The sequence below is a fragment of the Ovis canadensis genome, chromosome 8, assembly GCF_042477335.2.
Source record: "Ovis canadensis isolate MfBH-ARS-UI-01 breed Bighorn chromosome 8, ARS-UI_OviCan_v2, whole genome shotgun sequence".
Taxonomy (NCBI): domain Eukaryota; kingdom Metazoa; phylum Chordata; class Mammalia; order Artiodactyla; family Bovidae; genus Ovis; species Ovis canadensis.
This window is the reverse complement of record NC_091252.1, coordinates 94,711,619-94,726,831: the sequence shown is the minus strand read 5'-3', so window position 1 is coordinate 94,726,831 and position 15,213 is coordinate 94,711,619. Positions and strand designations below refer to the sequence as shown.

At 49.5% G+C, this 15,213-nt stretch overlaps 1 protein-coding gene across 1 annotated transcript in view; it reads left to right on the top strand.

Annotated features, from left to right (window-relative positions):
• Window positions 1-328: 328 nt before the first annotated feature.
• TAGAP (T cell activation RhoGTPase activating protein) overlaps window positions 329-15,213 on the top strand; it is an 86,512-nt gene continuing 71,627 nt past the window's right edge. Inside the window, exons 1-2 of the mRNA XM_069598843.1 lie at window positions 329-445; window positions 13,988-14,070. Coding sequence (XP_069454944.1) covers window positions 374-445; window positions 13,988-14,070 — 155 coding nt within the window. The 5' untranslated portion in view covers window positions 329-373. The remainder of the gene's footprint in view (window positions 446-13,987; window positions 14,071-15,213) is intronic.

Sequence of the window (15,213 nt, the reverse complement as noted above, 5' to 3'; positions counted from 1 at the left end):
CAACAGTTGATGGAATCTTCTGCAATGAGAGATGCTGGGCGACCCGTTTTGGGCAAGTCACATTTGCTGAAAACAGACCCTTGTGGCATGAAGTTCTTTAGAATTCGGCAGGTCAGACCAAGAGCAGGGTGAAAGAGACAGAGAGAGAGAATGAAGGAGCGAGAACTCGCAACTTTCTAGCCAGTTGGCAGATAGAGCGAGTCCCTGAGACAGAGGGCAGGCGCATGCGTTGAAGCGCCTGAGCCCTCGGCTGGGAACAGCGCTTCTGACCGCACCGCCGCCCGGAAAGACCAGCGTGGGTCCGGGCTGCTCAGGTCCAGTGTGGTCGTGAGACTCTGAGCTCAGCTCCTGGCTCTTCTGGAGCTGCCCCAGCATGCCTGGTCCCCAGGCTCCGAAAGCACCCCCAGGGAAAAGCCGTGATGGGGTCCCCGCTGCAAAAAGCATGGTGAGTAGGGAGGCTTAAGCCTGAAGGTCCACTGGGCACTCAGATACTAAGGGGAGTCGAATATAGCAAGTCTTACCCCCGCCAAAGGGGGCTAAAAATAGACTCCAACTTAAAGGTCATTATTCAGAACAGTATATATTGGTTGACCCAAAATTGATTTATGTAGCTATCTAAAAGAATATATTAATATGAAGATCTGAAATAATCTCTACTGGAATGTTAACCATGGTTAGTTTACATGTAAGAATTTTTGTCGATTGTGCATTTTCACTGTTTATGTATTACCCATATTTTCTGTTTTTCTACAGTGAGCATTGTATATCCTAACCCCCGAATCTACACCTTTCCTCCCTACGTTGTTGGTGTCTTCTGCCCTTTGCTGTTTATTGTTTTTAGCTCTTCCTCTAAGTACTGGGGGTAGGTCGCACTAGATACTGTGATAAAGGGTTCTCAAAGTGATTTTTTAAATTCACTTTAAAAGAAACATTTAGCATAGAAGAGAAAAAGCAAGTCTTCACATTTTCAGGAACATAAATCTCTGAATTGAGCTTACAGTCAAGAACAGTCGTAATTCTGCGTACAGAGCACCAGCCCAGGCGGTAGGCATGATGTTAAATGATTGTGATTTGTTAATTCATTTACAAATGATGTTAAATTGAAATGAACAGTTGCTTGTTGATGCTAGATCAATTTAACACTTGTTAAGTGAAATGAAACTTCTGTTTATTTAAGGAGTGGATTTCTTTCTTAAAGATGATTCTGTCGTGTTCACATGAAATGATATATCTTGGAGCAAAGGGAAGGAGAAGGGATAAGAGGTTTAAATTTAGACCACCTCAGCCAGATTTAAAGGGGCCGCAGGAGCACTTGACCTTGGCCCAGATTCAGGCCAGAAGTCGTTAGGAAAAAACTCAACCACCCCAGAAGAGACAAGGCTAAGGATTTGTGTCACCTCTTGGGACAGCAAGAGCGTGACTCTGTCTGAAGTAGACCCATCGGGAATCTTCCATCTCAGCTGGCCGGTGTTCTTGGAAACGAAGCTTTAGGGATTGTTTCTTCTTTGTAACTGCACTTAACAACTGCCCTCCACGTAGACACTTGTGCAGGTGGCAAGCATGGATCAAATGCAGGCACGTGGAGGACCTTGGGCTGACCAAACAGAGGAGCCCATGGCTGGGAGAAGCCCAGCACAGACTCTGGACGGTGCAGTGAGGTCGCAGGTGTCCGGGGAGTACAGAGTGGAGGCCTTCCCCTGGGGAAACAGGGGGCTTCTAGAAGAAGAAGACCTGGGCCAGGTCTTGCAGGAAGCATAGGAGTTTGCCAGGCAGAGAAGGGACTTGCAGGCAGGGGAACATCTGGCCACAGACCTGGATGGAAGGTGTGTCCAGGATGTGCTGTTGGGATGCAGGGCCTGTGCTCCAGGTGGGACTCACAGCTCTCCTGCAGGAAAGTGACATGTTCAGATCTGCGGTTTAAGTGACAACCTGGGGGATTTCCCTGCAGTCCAGTGGTCAGGACTTCGCCTTCCAATGCAAGGGGTGTGAGTTCCATCCTTGGTCCGGGATCTAGGATCCTACCTGCCTCTCTCAGCCGAAAAACCAAAACAGGAAACAGAAAAGATATTATTAAAAAAATCCAATACAGACCTTAAAAATGGTCCACATTTTTTAAAAAAAATTTTTTTTAAGTGACAATCTGGCAACAATAGAGAGTGTGAGTTGGAGGGGATGGAGAGCAATGGCAGGACACCTCCTGGTCTTGATGTTCCTGCAAAAAGAGGAGCAAGAAAGACGAGGGCCTGGGTGGGAGCCCAGAGGATGAGGCGCTTTGTGGGACATTCTGGAGGAAGAAGTCAACAGGGCTCACTGTCACGTGAGGAGGAGTGGATGTGGGAAATGGGCCAGCGTACATGCACAAAGCTTTTGAGGGGGAAAGGTTGAAAAATTGACTATTAGTTAATAACAAAACTTCTCATTTGCAAGAGAAGAAAGACTAGTTAGAGTTCAACTTTTTAAATCATAGAACAAAAGTAGTCTAGGGCCTAGAATTTCAGGAGCATTAGTTCAGACAGGCTTCTTTTAAGAACCTTCTGGACGCTGTAGTCCCAGCATTTGAGTGGAAGCAAAAGCGAGCTAAATTTTTGCTTTTCCTTCTTCGTCTCTAAACGGTGGTGTTCCTTGCTGAGGATAATGACCTCAAAATTGCAACAGTATCAGATTCTGGAAGAAAAGATAGAGGGACACCGGGGACACGTGGAAGCCTATTTGATTTGAAAGAGCTCATTCAGGTTACCAACCTGCAGCAGCGGCTCGTGTACCCAGCCCAGCCTTCACCCTCCACCCTCCGTTCACCACTGCCTGGGGGCTGGCGTGGGGTGGAGGGGAGAGCCTTGCCCCTTCTGCTGTTTCTCTGTAATGATAAACTCTGGCTTTTCTCTTTATTGCCTAGTTTCTTTCCATTGTGTGTAGCCTTTATTAAAAACAAAGGCCACGATGGCCACAGGGAAAGCCAAGTAGAAGCCACCAAGTAAAAGGTCTGATTCTCTGTCATCACCCCGGGCTGGGGCCCTCCCAGGGAGAGTGAGCTGCCCTCCCAGTGCCACCTGGTGCCCCCGCTGGTTGTAGCCAACCACTTTGGATCAGGCTGTGATACACCCGTTAGGCTCCACCACAAGTGAAGGCCACCATCCCAACGCTGGGTCTGGGGTTGCACCTGGTCCTTGATCCCATTTCCAGCTTCATCAGCCAACATTCCACCAAGGAGGGCCTGATATCAGCCATCTGTCTCTGCTTCTTGCAGCCGCCCCGTTGACTTGACTCTGGGAACTGGCTCCTGTGAGCCGGAGTTTGTAGTCCCTTGGGAACACCCAGATCCAGCACCTGCCTCACCTCCTCCGACATTTGGTGGCTCGCTGTTCACCCCGTGACCCCAGATTCCATATTGTCGGTGACGATCACCTACAGACGCATGGTGGTGGTCCTGCCAGGACCTGACTTCCTGTTAGCACACATCACAGCCTCTGAAACATCACTTCCGTATGAGTGAAGGCCTGAGATCCCAATGAGCACTGTTGCTGGGCGGTTTGTCTGACATCCAGGTATGGCTGGTGGGAACTCAGAGTCAGGCTATGGTGCTTCAGATGGATCACTCTGCAAATCCGGAAAGGGAAGAGCCCTCAGGCTGTGTCTTAGAAAAGAAGCCGTATTTTGTCAAAGACTTTTTAACTTGTGATCCTAAAACTGATTTCATAGCAAAGCCACGTGCCTTCAAAGAGGTGTTGCTGAGTGACCTGCAGGAATCTCTCTGCTCCCTTCTCCTTGCCAATCCTCCAAACACAGAGAGCCCTGGGATTCCTGGTAGGGTGGACTTCAACCGGCAGGCCCTCGTGGGTGTGGGACATGCCCTTTGTTGTTCAGTCCCTCAGACGCGCCTGGTTCTTTGCAAGCCCACAGACTGTAGCCCACCAGGCTCCTCTGTCCATGGGAATTCCCAGGCAAGAATACTGGAGTGGATTGCCATTTCCTTCTCCAGGGGATCTTCCCAACCCAGGGATCAAACCCAGGTCTCCTGCATTGGCAGGCGGATTCTTTACCACTGAGCCCCCCAGAAAGCACAAGACATGCCCTTACACAGTTACAGTCCTACAAAGGTAGTGACGCATCCGGGCCTGAAGTCCTGCTGAGCCGCCCAAACCACCCACACTTCCGCCTCCTCTGTAGGGAGCTGGCGCATATTCATGGATTCTGAACTATCTGCTCAAATCTAAGGGTCGGCCTGGTTCTCACGCCCAAACTGTCACTTCATAGAAACAGGCTATGTGAGAAAGGCAGCCTTGCTCAGCAAAATCACATCTCTGTACCCTCCACCCAGGCAACCCATTTCCTTCAGATGTATTTAAAATTACAAAATTTTTGCCCATTTGGAAACTTTATTTCCAGTGGGGCACAGAATTAAGATAATATTCAAAGTGTAACCGTCCTTTTGTTAACTTGTAACAAACATGCTCCAGGCTCTTCCTAACAGACAAACATGGGGGACATGTGGAATAAGCAACCTGAAAGAAAACAGAATGTCCTTCTTTGCCTCAGTAAGCTTTTCAAAAAGGTGCGCCTGCTGTCCAGAGCCTTTATGAAATCTCAAGCACATATACAGCCGAGCCCTCAGTAAGTGCCCTGCACTGTTCTAAGCACTCTGGCTAAAAAAAGTTCATCCAGGATCCCTGGTGGTCCCGTGGTTAAGACTCTGAGCTCCCAGTGCAGGGGGCATGCATTCACTCCCTGGTCAGGGAACTAAGAGATGCCTCATGTATGTGTGCCAAGTCCCTCCAGTCATGTCCAACTCTTTCTGACCCCATGGACTATAGCGTGCTGGGCTCCTCTCTCTGTGGCATTCTCCAGGCAAGAATACTGGAGTGGGTTGCCGTGCCCTCCTCCAGGGGATCTTCCTGAGCCAGGGATGGAAGCTGCGTCTCCTGTCTCCTGTCTTCTGCATTGGCAGGTTCTTTATCACTACTGCCACCTGGGAAGCCCAAGATATGACTCAGGTGTAGAGGGGAAAAAAAAAAAAACTAATGCAATACCCATAATAATGCTGCGGGGATAGTTATTATCTCATTTTATCTTTACATGTGAATCACTTCATAATTCAATAATAATTGTCACTATTGCCATTTTACAAATGAGAGAGAGAGGCGTGGAGGTGAAGTAACAAGGTCATGGCTAGTCCGTGGAGAGCTGGATATGAACCCATTAAAGCACAGGCTCTGCTCTACAATCCTCGTCCTCTTTTAATGGAAAATAACAGAAGAAGTCCTCTATTATTAATTACTTTGTGACTTAGCAGAGGAAAAACAGAGGCAGCTCAAAACGTCTCAACCAGTGTTCTCTGGAGTGACCCCCACGGGTCCTGCAGTAAGGGTCCTCCGTCCCACCTCACAGACCTGACCCCAGCCTCCCAGGCCCCAGCCCGCCTCGAGGCTCTCCCATCAGCCAAATCCACACCTCCCACAGCAGAGTTCCTTTTCTGGGCCCTGACTCCTTTTCCAAACAGCCGTGCTCTCAGTGTTGACCTCTGTGGGAGGTTAGAAGAATCTCTCTAAGGCACAACTGACCGAAGGCTTTGGTAAAGCATTTGCCTTTTTAAAGAGGAGCTTCTCTGATGAGCAGAAATACAGGCTATGTGGAAAACAGAATAAAGAATTCAACTTGGAACATCATGTTAAAACAAGTATTTTAATTGAGTTATCATTCACATACTCAGTTGTTCAGCCATCGCCACTAACTCCAGAACATTTCCATCACCCAAATCAGAATCCCCGGACATTAGCAGGAAACCCCCCATCCCATTCTTCCCACCTCCTGGCAAGCATTAATCTACTTCCTGCCTCTAGAGATTTGTCTATTCTAGACACTTCCTATTGGAGAAGGCAGTGGCACCCCACTCCAGTACTCTTGCCTGGAGAATCTCATGGATGGAGGAGCCTGGTAGGCTACAGTCCACGGGATCGCAAAGAGTCGGACACGACTGAGTGACTTCACTTCACAGACACTTTCTATAAATGGGATCATATAATACGTGGTCTTTTGTGACTGGCTTCTTTCTCTTAGCATAGTGTTTCCCATGCATGTTGTAGCTACCATCAGTACTTTGTTCCCTTTTATGGCTGAAGATTATTTCATTGTAGGAATAGACCACATTTTGTTTATCCACTCATCAGCTGATGGACATTAGGTTGTTCCCTTTTTTTTTTTATTTGGTGATTAGGAATAATGCTGCTATGTACATTCACGTACAAGTTTTTGTGGGGACATAGATTTTCGTTTCCCTTGGGTAGATACGTAGGAGCAGAATTGCTGGATCATAGGATGACAGAATGTAATATTTAAAATGGGAAATTTAGAAGAACCTGTTAACTCATAGTATGTCGGTGACTGCCCACAGCCATCCCACCGCTTGCAGCCGCAGGACCTCAGGCCGAGCACGTGACCCCTCTGAATTTCAGGCAGTTGTTTTGTTCTGTCTTTACTGTTAATGTTGTTTTGTAAGTTAAATGTCTTTGAAAACACATTTGCCTCTCAGTTGTGTAGACAAACCAGGATCTATACATAAAAGTGTTTATAAACAGTGCATTTCGAGGTTCCTGAGCTATTATCCCCACAGTCCATGTCAGGCAGGGTGGCCATTCACATGAACCAACCTGCATGCTGGTGCTGGGAATCAGGGCAGGCAGCCCCAGAATGTGCCTCAATGACATATCGGTTATTTTGAATTAAAGTTACTTAAGAAATGGACAGTGCAAGGCAGAGAGCCAACCCTGTGTTTCTTTGTCCTGCCAACTCCTCACAAATGCATTGCTTCTTGGTCTAGAAAGTATAAAAACTAAACCTGCTCTCATTTCTGTGGGACCTCCATGCCTGTGAATTTAAATGGGTTTTTATTTTCTCCTGTTAAACTGTCCTGTATCAATTTTACCGTTAGTCCAGCCGCAAGAACTGAAGAGGGCTAAGGGTGTGAGGGCCAGCGCAGCAGGGGATGGTTTGTTTATAGCGCCCTTTGAGGATCTTTGCAAGTATTAGTGCAGTTGAGGTACCTTCTGCCTTTCCCTAAAACTGGTCTTGCTCACGATTTTGTTGCACTAACATATTTCTTGCTTCCATCAGTCTCCTGATCCAGAACTTTCCATGTGTAATAATATAATTGGAATCGTTGACCCCTTAGCGATCTGGCCATCCTTACTTTCCATTCTTACCTACGTTCTCACTCACCCACTGACTCCTGGACACCCTCCGATTTCCTGCCCCACTGCCTTTGCTAGAACTTCTCCCCCTACCAACACATGCCTCTCCCCACCCACGCCTGCCACCATCTGCATCATCCACCCCAACACCAGGCCAGATCAAAGGTCACCCTTCCAGCAGGTTCTATCAGATCTGCTCCCACCAGCCCCAGCTCCATGCCAGAAATCATGTTTCCTCCTTGTGTTCCCATAGCAGTCACAGCATTCTTCTAGAACATTCTCTCTGTGTTGTGATTATTTTGAATACATGTCTTTGTTACCACACTGTGAGTTTGTTATTGTAACACTGTCCTTCATGATGTAGCATTGCTGGGGCCTTGCAGATAGTAGATTAAAGTTTTTTAAGTTGAACAATTTGTACCCTTCAAAACAATGGGGTTTTCATAGTATGTCCTTAAATAACAAGTATCACTATGCTACAAATCTGTAAAAATAAGAACTGTAAGTCCTGCATTCTGTTGTTAAAAGTCAGCTCATGTCAGCAGGCATACCTTGGTTGATTGCTGGTTATGTAAACTTGGGCACATTCTGAATTCTCGGTGTTTCGATGTCCTTTTGGTAAAGATGGGAATAATAACTACCAACCTCTGAGAGTTGCTAGGAGGAAAACAAATGGGACTGTCTACACAATCCCCTGGGAAGGTGCCTGACTTGCAAGAAGTCTTCAGTAACTATTAACTGTTACTCACCCCAAGGGTAATTTCCACCGGACTCTGCCTAGAGAAGTCTGGAAAATGGCCCTTTAGGTGCCGCAGTTACCAACTCTGACCAGAAGGAGGCGCCCAGCCTCCAGAGCTGTAATCATTTAGCGTCCAGCTGGAGCCCCGCAATAGAGAATTCCGTCTGGGGGTGGCGGGTAGAGGCGTGTTTAGAAATATCAAGAAAACGTCGGGTTTTAAAGGTCACCACAAGGGCGTTTGGCAAGTCCCACTGCGCCTCCATCTCCACCCACCACCTGTTTAGAAAGGGCAGTGGTGCTGAGGTGTGAGCCCAGGGACTCGCGAGGAAGAAGCTTGGTCTGAAGCTGGGGACACATATACTGGTTTTCAGATCATGATTTCTTCCAGCATTAGCTAAAGTGGATCCATCCAGCCTCGTTCGTATGGTCACCTCCTGAACGTGGGATACAACGGGCCATGTGAAATCTCTTTCCTGTCCTCTAGTTCCCCCGTTTCCTCCTCCAGACTGTTCGTCTGTTCCCTGGGCCTGAGCATCCCTGCCCACTCCCAAGTCCCACGTGCCCATTTTTATCGTTCAGCAGCTAAGTCCTGTCCGACTCTTTGCGACCCCATGGACTGCAGCACGCCAAGCTTCCCTGTCCTTCAGTTTCTCCTGCCGGAGTTTGCCCAGGTTCACGTCCTTCGAGTTGGCGGTGCCATCCAACCATCTCATCCTCTGCTAACCCCCTTCTCCTCTGACCTTCAGTCTTTCCCAGCATCAGGGTCTTTTCCAATGAGTTGGCTGTCTGCACCACATGGCCAGAGTATTGGAGCTTCAGCATCAGTCTTTCCGATGAATATTCAGGGTTGATTTCCATTAGGATGGACTGGTTTGATCTCCTTGCAATCCAGGGGACTCTCAAGAGTCTTCTCCAGCACCACAGTTGGAAAGCATCAATTCTTCTGCCTGACCTGCCCCAATCCTGCTGGTATTTTTAGGTCCAGCTCATAAGCCACCTCCTCCAGGAGGCCTGCTCTGACAGCTGTAATTCTACAAACTCCTCCTCTGCTGAGCATCTGCCATTGGCATTTCCACGCAGTCAGATACTATCCCCAGTGCTGCCTGTCAGAAGCGTCCCTGTCCACAGAGCTACCTGAGGACAGGACATGCCTCGTATGTGCCCTGCCAGTAGTCAGTGCAGGATCTTGCATGGAGCTCGACAGCTGGAACAACTGGAGAAGGGCCAGGTGTCTTGCAGGTGTGAGAACAAAAGGATGGCTCCTTAATCTGCACCATAAACAGAGAAAAAAACACCATTTCCTCCAACTCTGTAGTCAAAATATGACACACGAAAGCCACTACAGTTATGTCTTATGTAGGTATGGTACATTACCTGCTCAATTCCACACTGCTGCTGCTGCTGCTGCTAAGTCGCTTCAGTCATGTCCAACTCTGTGCGACCCCATAGACGGCAGCCCACCAGGATCCCCCGTCCCTGGGATTCTCCAGGCAAGAACACTGGAATGGGTTGGAGTGGGTAGCCATTTCCTTCTCCAATGCATGAAAGTGGAAGTGAAGTCGCTCAGTCGTGTCCGACTCTTTGCGGCCCCATGGACTGCAGCTACAGGCCCCTCCGTCCATGGCGTTTTCCAGGCAAGGGTACTGGAGTGGGGTGCCATCGCCTTCTCCCTCTCCCGCACTGTCAGTATGCACTGATGCTTTGTTCACTTGTGGTTGGCTTTATGCATTTAGCGTTTGGTGAGTAAGCTCACTAGATGTTAGATTGCTGGCCTCCACATTGCTGTCAGCCTTGTGCTAGGAAGACGGGGAGGGGAGCAGATGTGCCCAGCCCACCGGGGTCACACAACAACGTTGTCTTGCACTTATATACACCTGGCCCTGGGCTGCAAGACTCTGGGGGAAGGAATCGGAGTAAGAGGACACTGTCTCCATCTTGGGGACATGCTATCTGATGGGGACACAGTTAAACCAGGTTCCAGGCACTCAGGTCATCAGCTTCTCAGAGGATCTGATGAAGGGCTCAAATAACAGACTTTATTTGATACTGTTCTGAGACAAGAACACTCCGAAGCGTGGAGTAGGGACCGTTCCCTAGTGGCCTAGTGCTTAGGATTCCAGGCTTTCACTGCCATGGCCCAGATTCAGTCCCTGTTTAGGGAACCAAGGTCCCACAAGCTGTGTGGTGGCACAGCAAAAAACAAGTCAGTAAATAAAATTTTAAAACATAAACAGCAAAGTTGTAGAAATGTGTTGAGGGAATTAGTAACCCTTTACGCCTACCTCCACCTCCCAAATCTCCTACCTGCTGTCTCATATTTTCTTTTCCTTTCATAAGAAAATAAAGCATTTCATTTCACAAGAAATCAGGCTTAGAAAACTGACAAACGAATATCTTATTCCTGATGGAGGAGTAAGGAAAAGCAGGAGAGAACCCAGGGCGTGCCCATTTTACAGATCAGGAGACTGAGGCTCCATACAGAAGGCTCAGCAGCGTGGCTTGGCTCACAGGGCAGGTGGCAGCACTCCAGCCCAGACCTCCTGAGTTCAGACATCCCTCTCTCCTGGTCTTCACTTCCTTCTCCGTGCCAACTCAGGGCCCGAGTTACAGGGTATTTGGGGCCCTCTGCTGCCTCAGGGGATCCCAGCAGGATCAACTGTCATGAAGCCAGGTGGAGAGAGGCTGAGATGGAAAACTGGTGTGAGGCCACCTCCACATAGGCTCCCAGGGCCCAGCCAGCCCCCGGGCCGGTGTGCAGCGCCAACCCCTACTCCTGCAGAACCTGCTGGAAGCCACAGAACCACCATGTCTGGAGCCAGGGAGCTCAGCCCACGCTTCAGGACAGCGGTGCAAGGGAAACAAAGAACGTGACCTCCCTCTGGCTGAGGACTCAGACGGCGACCCGCCCACCGAGGGCAGTGGCTGGCCCCGCAGTGGCATGGAGAGAGGCCGGTGTGGAATGTGCCTGGCCCAGACAGTACCCGGCCCAGGGAGTGCCCGGGATGGTCCAAGAGCTTCCCACCGGCCTCCGTAGGTCCCACCAGGCCAAGCGTGAGTGTGTTTCTCATGCTCACAGCTTCCCTAATGAGGCTGGGTTTCCCTCTGCAATTACTTTGCCTTTCTGGAAAGGGCACCATGAAAACAATGACAAGATTTTGAGGAATCTTCCAAACAGCCCTTGCGTGACCCCCAGAGCTGGACAGAGCAGACAGAGATGTGAGGTCGGACCTTCTTGGTTTGCAGAGCAGGTTTCCAGCATCTTCAGATTCACCCTACTTCCCCTCTTAGGAAAACCTGCTTTTAGGAAAAGAACAAATCACAGCCTGGAGGTTTAAATGAGTACGAGTGTCTTGTAATGTTGTCTTTTACCAGGGGGGCAGAAAACTTTTTGGACGGGAATGACTCTACAGGGGTGGCTTTTAGGCAGATTTGGGACACAGAACAGGTACTTCAGAGAAGAGAGCCCCCTCTTCACTCCAAACACCAGGCAGGTTAGAAGCCACTTCCTTTGTCCTTGTTCCAGTTCAGTCAGAAGGTTCTTCACATACCTGCCGCGTGGTACTCCAGGGAGAGATGGCCCAGCCCACCAGCATATCTTCCTGGGGACCATTCGCCTCGATTTTGCCATCTGCCTCCCTTCGTTCATACACATCCAAACTCCTCATCGTCCCTGTAAGTTCACCCAAAGCCAGAAAGCCATCCCCTACCCCCATCTCTCTACCCTGCAGGGTCAGCGTGGTGGATGACCATGAACTTTTCTGTCTGACCTTGGAATGAGTTTTGCACGTGATTATCAGAGTGGGTCCAATAGTAGGATTTCTACCTGCAGTGAGATCTCATGACGTGCCTAGAAAGAACCACATCACTAAATGCTGAGCCTAGACCAGGAAGGCCTGGTCACTGGGCACCAGGAAGACATGCAGTCCCCTCTGCTCCTGCACTAGCCAGCTGCAGTCTGGGAATGGGCAGAGATCCTTCCCTGCCAGAGATCCTTCAGCGCCTACAGAGTGGGAGGAGACAAAGTGTGTGTGTGTGTGTGTGTGTGCCTATCGTCACTTCAGTCATGTCCGACTCTTTGCGACCCCATGGGCTATAGCCTGCCAGGCTCCTCTGTCCATGGGATTCTCCAGGGAAGAACACTCGAGTGGGTTGCCATTTCCTCCTCCAGGGGACCTTCCTGACCCAGGGATCAAACCCACATCTCCTGCACTGGCAGGTGGGTTCTTTCCCACTAGCGCTGTCTGGGAAGCCCTCAACAGAGGGTGTGAGATGTCTATAAAGCACAATAGATCGGAATAGAAGCCCCCCCTCATTAAAGCTGAAATGTGGCTAAAGTCTTTAACTGTGTGAATCACAACAAACTGGAAAATTCACAGAAGGAGTCAACAGGAGATGGTTGAATGGCATCACCAACTCCGTGGACATGCGTGCGTGTCCAACTCTTTGCAACCCTTCTGGACTGTCCCCTGCCAGGCTCCTCTGTCCATGGGGTTTTCCACACGAGAAGAATAGAGCGGGTTTAGCTTAAGATGGAGATGGTGAAGAACAGAGAAGCCTGGTGTACCACAGATCATGGGTCGAAAAGAGTTGGACACAACTTAGGGACTGAACAACGGTGACAGTGTGGCAGAAATCTGTGGCCTTTCTCAATAAAGTGCAAAGCAAGACTCCTTCACACACACATAGCTGGGTATCGTTGAGAAAACACTGGGAATCAGTATTTTGCAGAAATGAAACCAAAGTGCTGCTTACGGGTTGTTGAATTGCCACATCTCAAAGGGGCTGCGTATACAACTTCAGCATCAGAGTCGCTAAATTAGGCCCAGGAATCAAATCTCTTGACTGTACCAAATGGGCAGAAGACCTCTGGAGGGGGCGTTGTGGGCAGAGCCTAGGCAGGGACTCGGAGACCGCGCCTGACTGCACAGAGTGGGTGGTGGGGCGGGGCTGGCGGGGACTGGTGAGAAGCCCCCTGCACCTGCTGTGCCTCAGGAGAGGGTGCTCAGGCCAGCTCCCCCCCGACGGTCCGGGTGTGGAGGTCCGGCCTCCCCACCTCCCTGCTCCCAGAGGACTTGGTGTTTCCTGAGGGTGGTGCTTTCCTTACGAAGGGGCAGACCAGGGCAGCCCCCTTTCTTTAGGTTCTTTGCACATTTTGGCTTTAATAAAAGATATTTCTATGGACATCTTTTGCAAGAAGACTTTGTGGATGCCTGTTTTCCCTTCTCTCGAGTATATTTGTACAGGTGGAAGTTCTGATTATGATATTGTGATTTGTGACATGTAGATTTGGTCATTCAGATGAGCAATGCAGGACTTCCAGTCACACGCTGTTTGGCAAAACTGATCTCAAGGACTCGTCTAGCAACACAGTGGCTGAGAAATTAGAGGAACATGTGGCTACTAATGTAGAGCTATTAAGAGTAAAGAAAGAGTTGTTGTTGTTGTTGTTGCTAAGTTGCATCCAACTCTGCAACCCCATGGACTGTAGCACACCAGGGTCCTCTGTCCTCCCAGAGTTTGCTCAAATTCATGTCCACTGAGTTGGTGATGCCATCCAACCGTCCCATCCTCTGTAGTCCCCTTCTCCTCCTGCCCTCAGTCTTTCCCAGCATCAGGGTCTTTTCAAGTGAGTCAGCTCTTTGCATCAGGTGGCCAAAGTATTGGAACTTCAGCATCAGTCCTTCTAAGGAATATTCAGGGTTGATTTCCTTTAGGATTGACTGGTTTGATCTCCTTGCTGTCCAAGGGACTCTCAAGGATCTTCTCCATCACTACAATTTGAAAGTATCAATTCTTCAGCACTCAGCCTTCTTTATGGTCCAACTCTCACATCCCATGACTACTGAAAAAACCATATGACTATATGGAGCTTTGTCAGCAAAGTGAAGTCTCTGCGTTTTAATATGCTGTCTAGGTTTGTTATAGCTTTCCTTCCAAGGGTTAGGGTTAAGCATTATGTTGGTGTAATCTCCACCATGCAACAGCATGTGGAAATTAAAATGAATACAAGTGAAAAATATAATTGAAAAAAATTAAAAGACAACCCCACTCTGCTTTGTTTCTGCAGCTTGGAAGCCTGACCCAGCGCTGCCCCTCAGTGCCAGCAACCGGACTGGGCAAGATGTTCAGCAAGACATGGCTACCCACCAGGTAAGTGAAGACCTCCCCACACCCCGCAGGGAAGCAGAGCAGTCAGGTGGGGAGCCTCTCTGAGCAGAGGTGCCGCCTGGTTCTCTTATGTCATGGCCCGTCACTAGGGGGTCTCTGTCTCCAGGGCACCATCCCTCCCACAACAGAACGGGTCATGCTGGTCCACATGAAGGTGGACCAAGCAAAGGCCTCAGTTTACCCCCAGGCACCAGGCACCACAGGGGCAGAGTGTCGTTGGGCTGCTCACTGGCTCACCCCTGGGGTACCCTCCAAGAAAGACCAAAGTGCAGGAAAGAAACAGCTCACCAAGTGAAAGGTGGAGCTGAGACTGATGTTTAAATTCAATCTTTGCTTTGCTGAACTGGTCCAAGTTGGATGAGTGCCCATGTCCCTCCCGGGATCTCACTCACCCCAGGAGGTAACCGGGGCAGAACAGCAGCAAGGAAGAACTCCTGTTCTGAGGGGTTTCCCATACGATGCTGCTCCCCATCACCGCTTTGCACCATTTACCCTCCAGTTCACCTTGGGAATGGATCCAATTTTTATCCCAACAAAAGTGGAGGAGGTTGAGTAACTCGTCACAGGATGACAAAGGCTGGGAGCCCGGTTCAGATCTGAGTGACGCCAGAGTCTCAGGGCTTCCCTAAAACTCTCTGCACAGAGTGACTTTACAGGGACCTGAAGCAGCATGGCAGGACCCTGGGAAGATGACCAAACAGAGCCCGCCCCAGGCAGTGGACGGCACGTGGCAAGGCCAGAGCACTCTCGGAGAAAGGAAGCCACCCTGTGATTCCACAGAGGCCCCTCCTTTATCCCCAGACCCCACGCTTGGGCACAGAGCCCCCATTCCAGGATGCCATGGACACAACCCACACCTACAGAAACACATGGAGAAGGTTCCCAACTCGTGCTGGGGAACAGGCTGCACTTGAGAGCCCCCGGGACCCCTGTAGAGTGCTCCCTCCCTTCCTCAAAGCCTCCCTGAATGTGAAAGCTTAGTTCTTGCAGACAGGTAATTACTGCTTTCACACATCTCCTGGAAGCTTTTGGGCAGAACCCATAGCACTTGATGGAAGATAAAATTTTCCATCTGTTTCTAAAATCCTTCACTATCACCTTTAAGAATGAAGGTCATACAGCTGC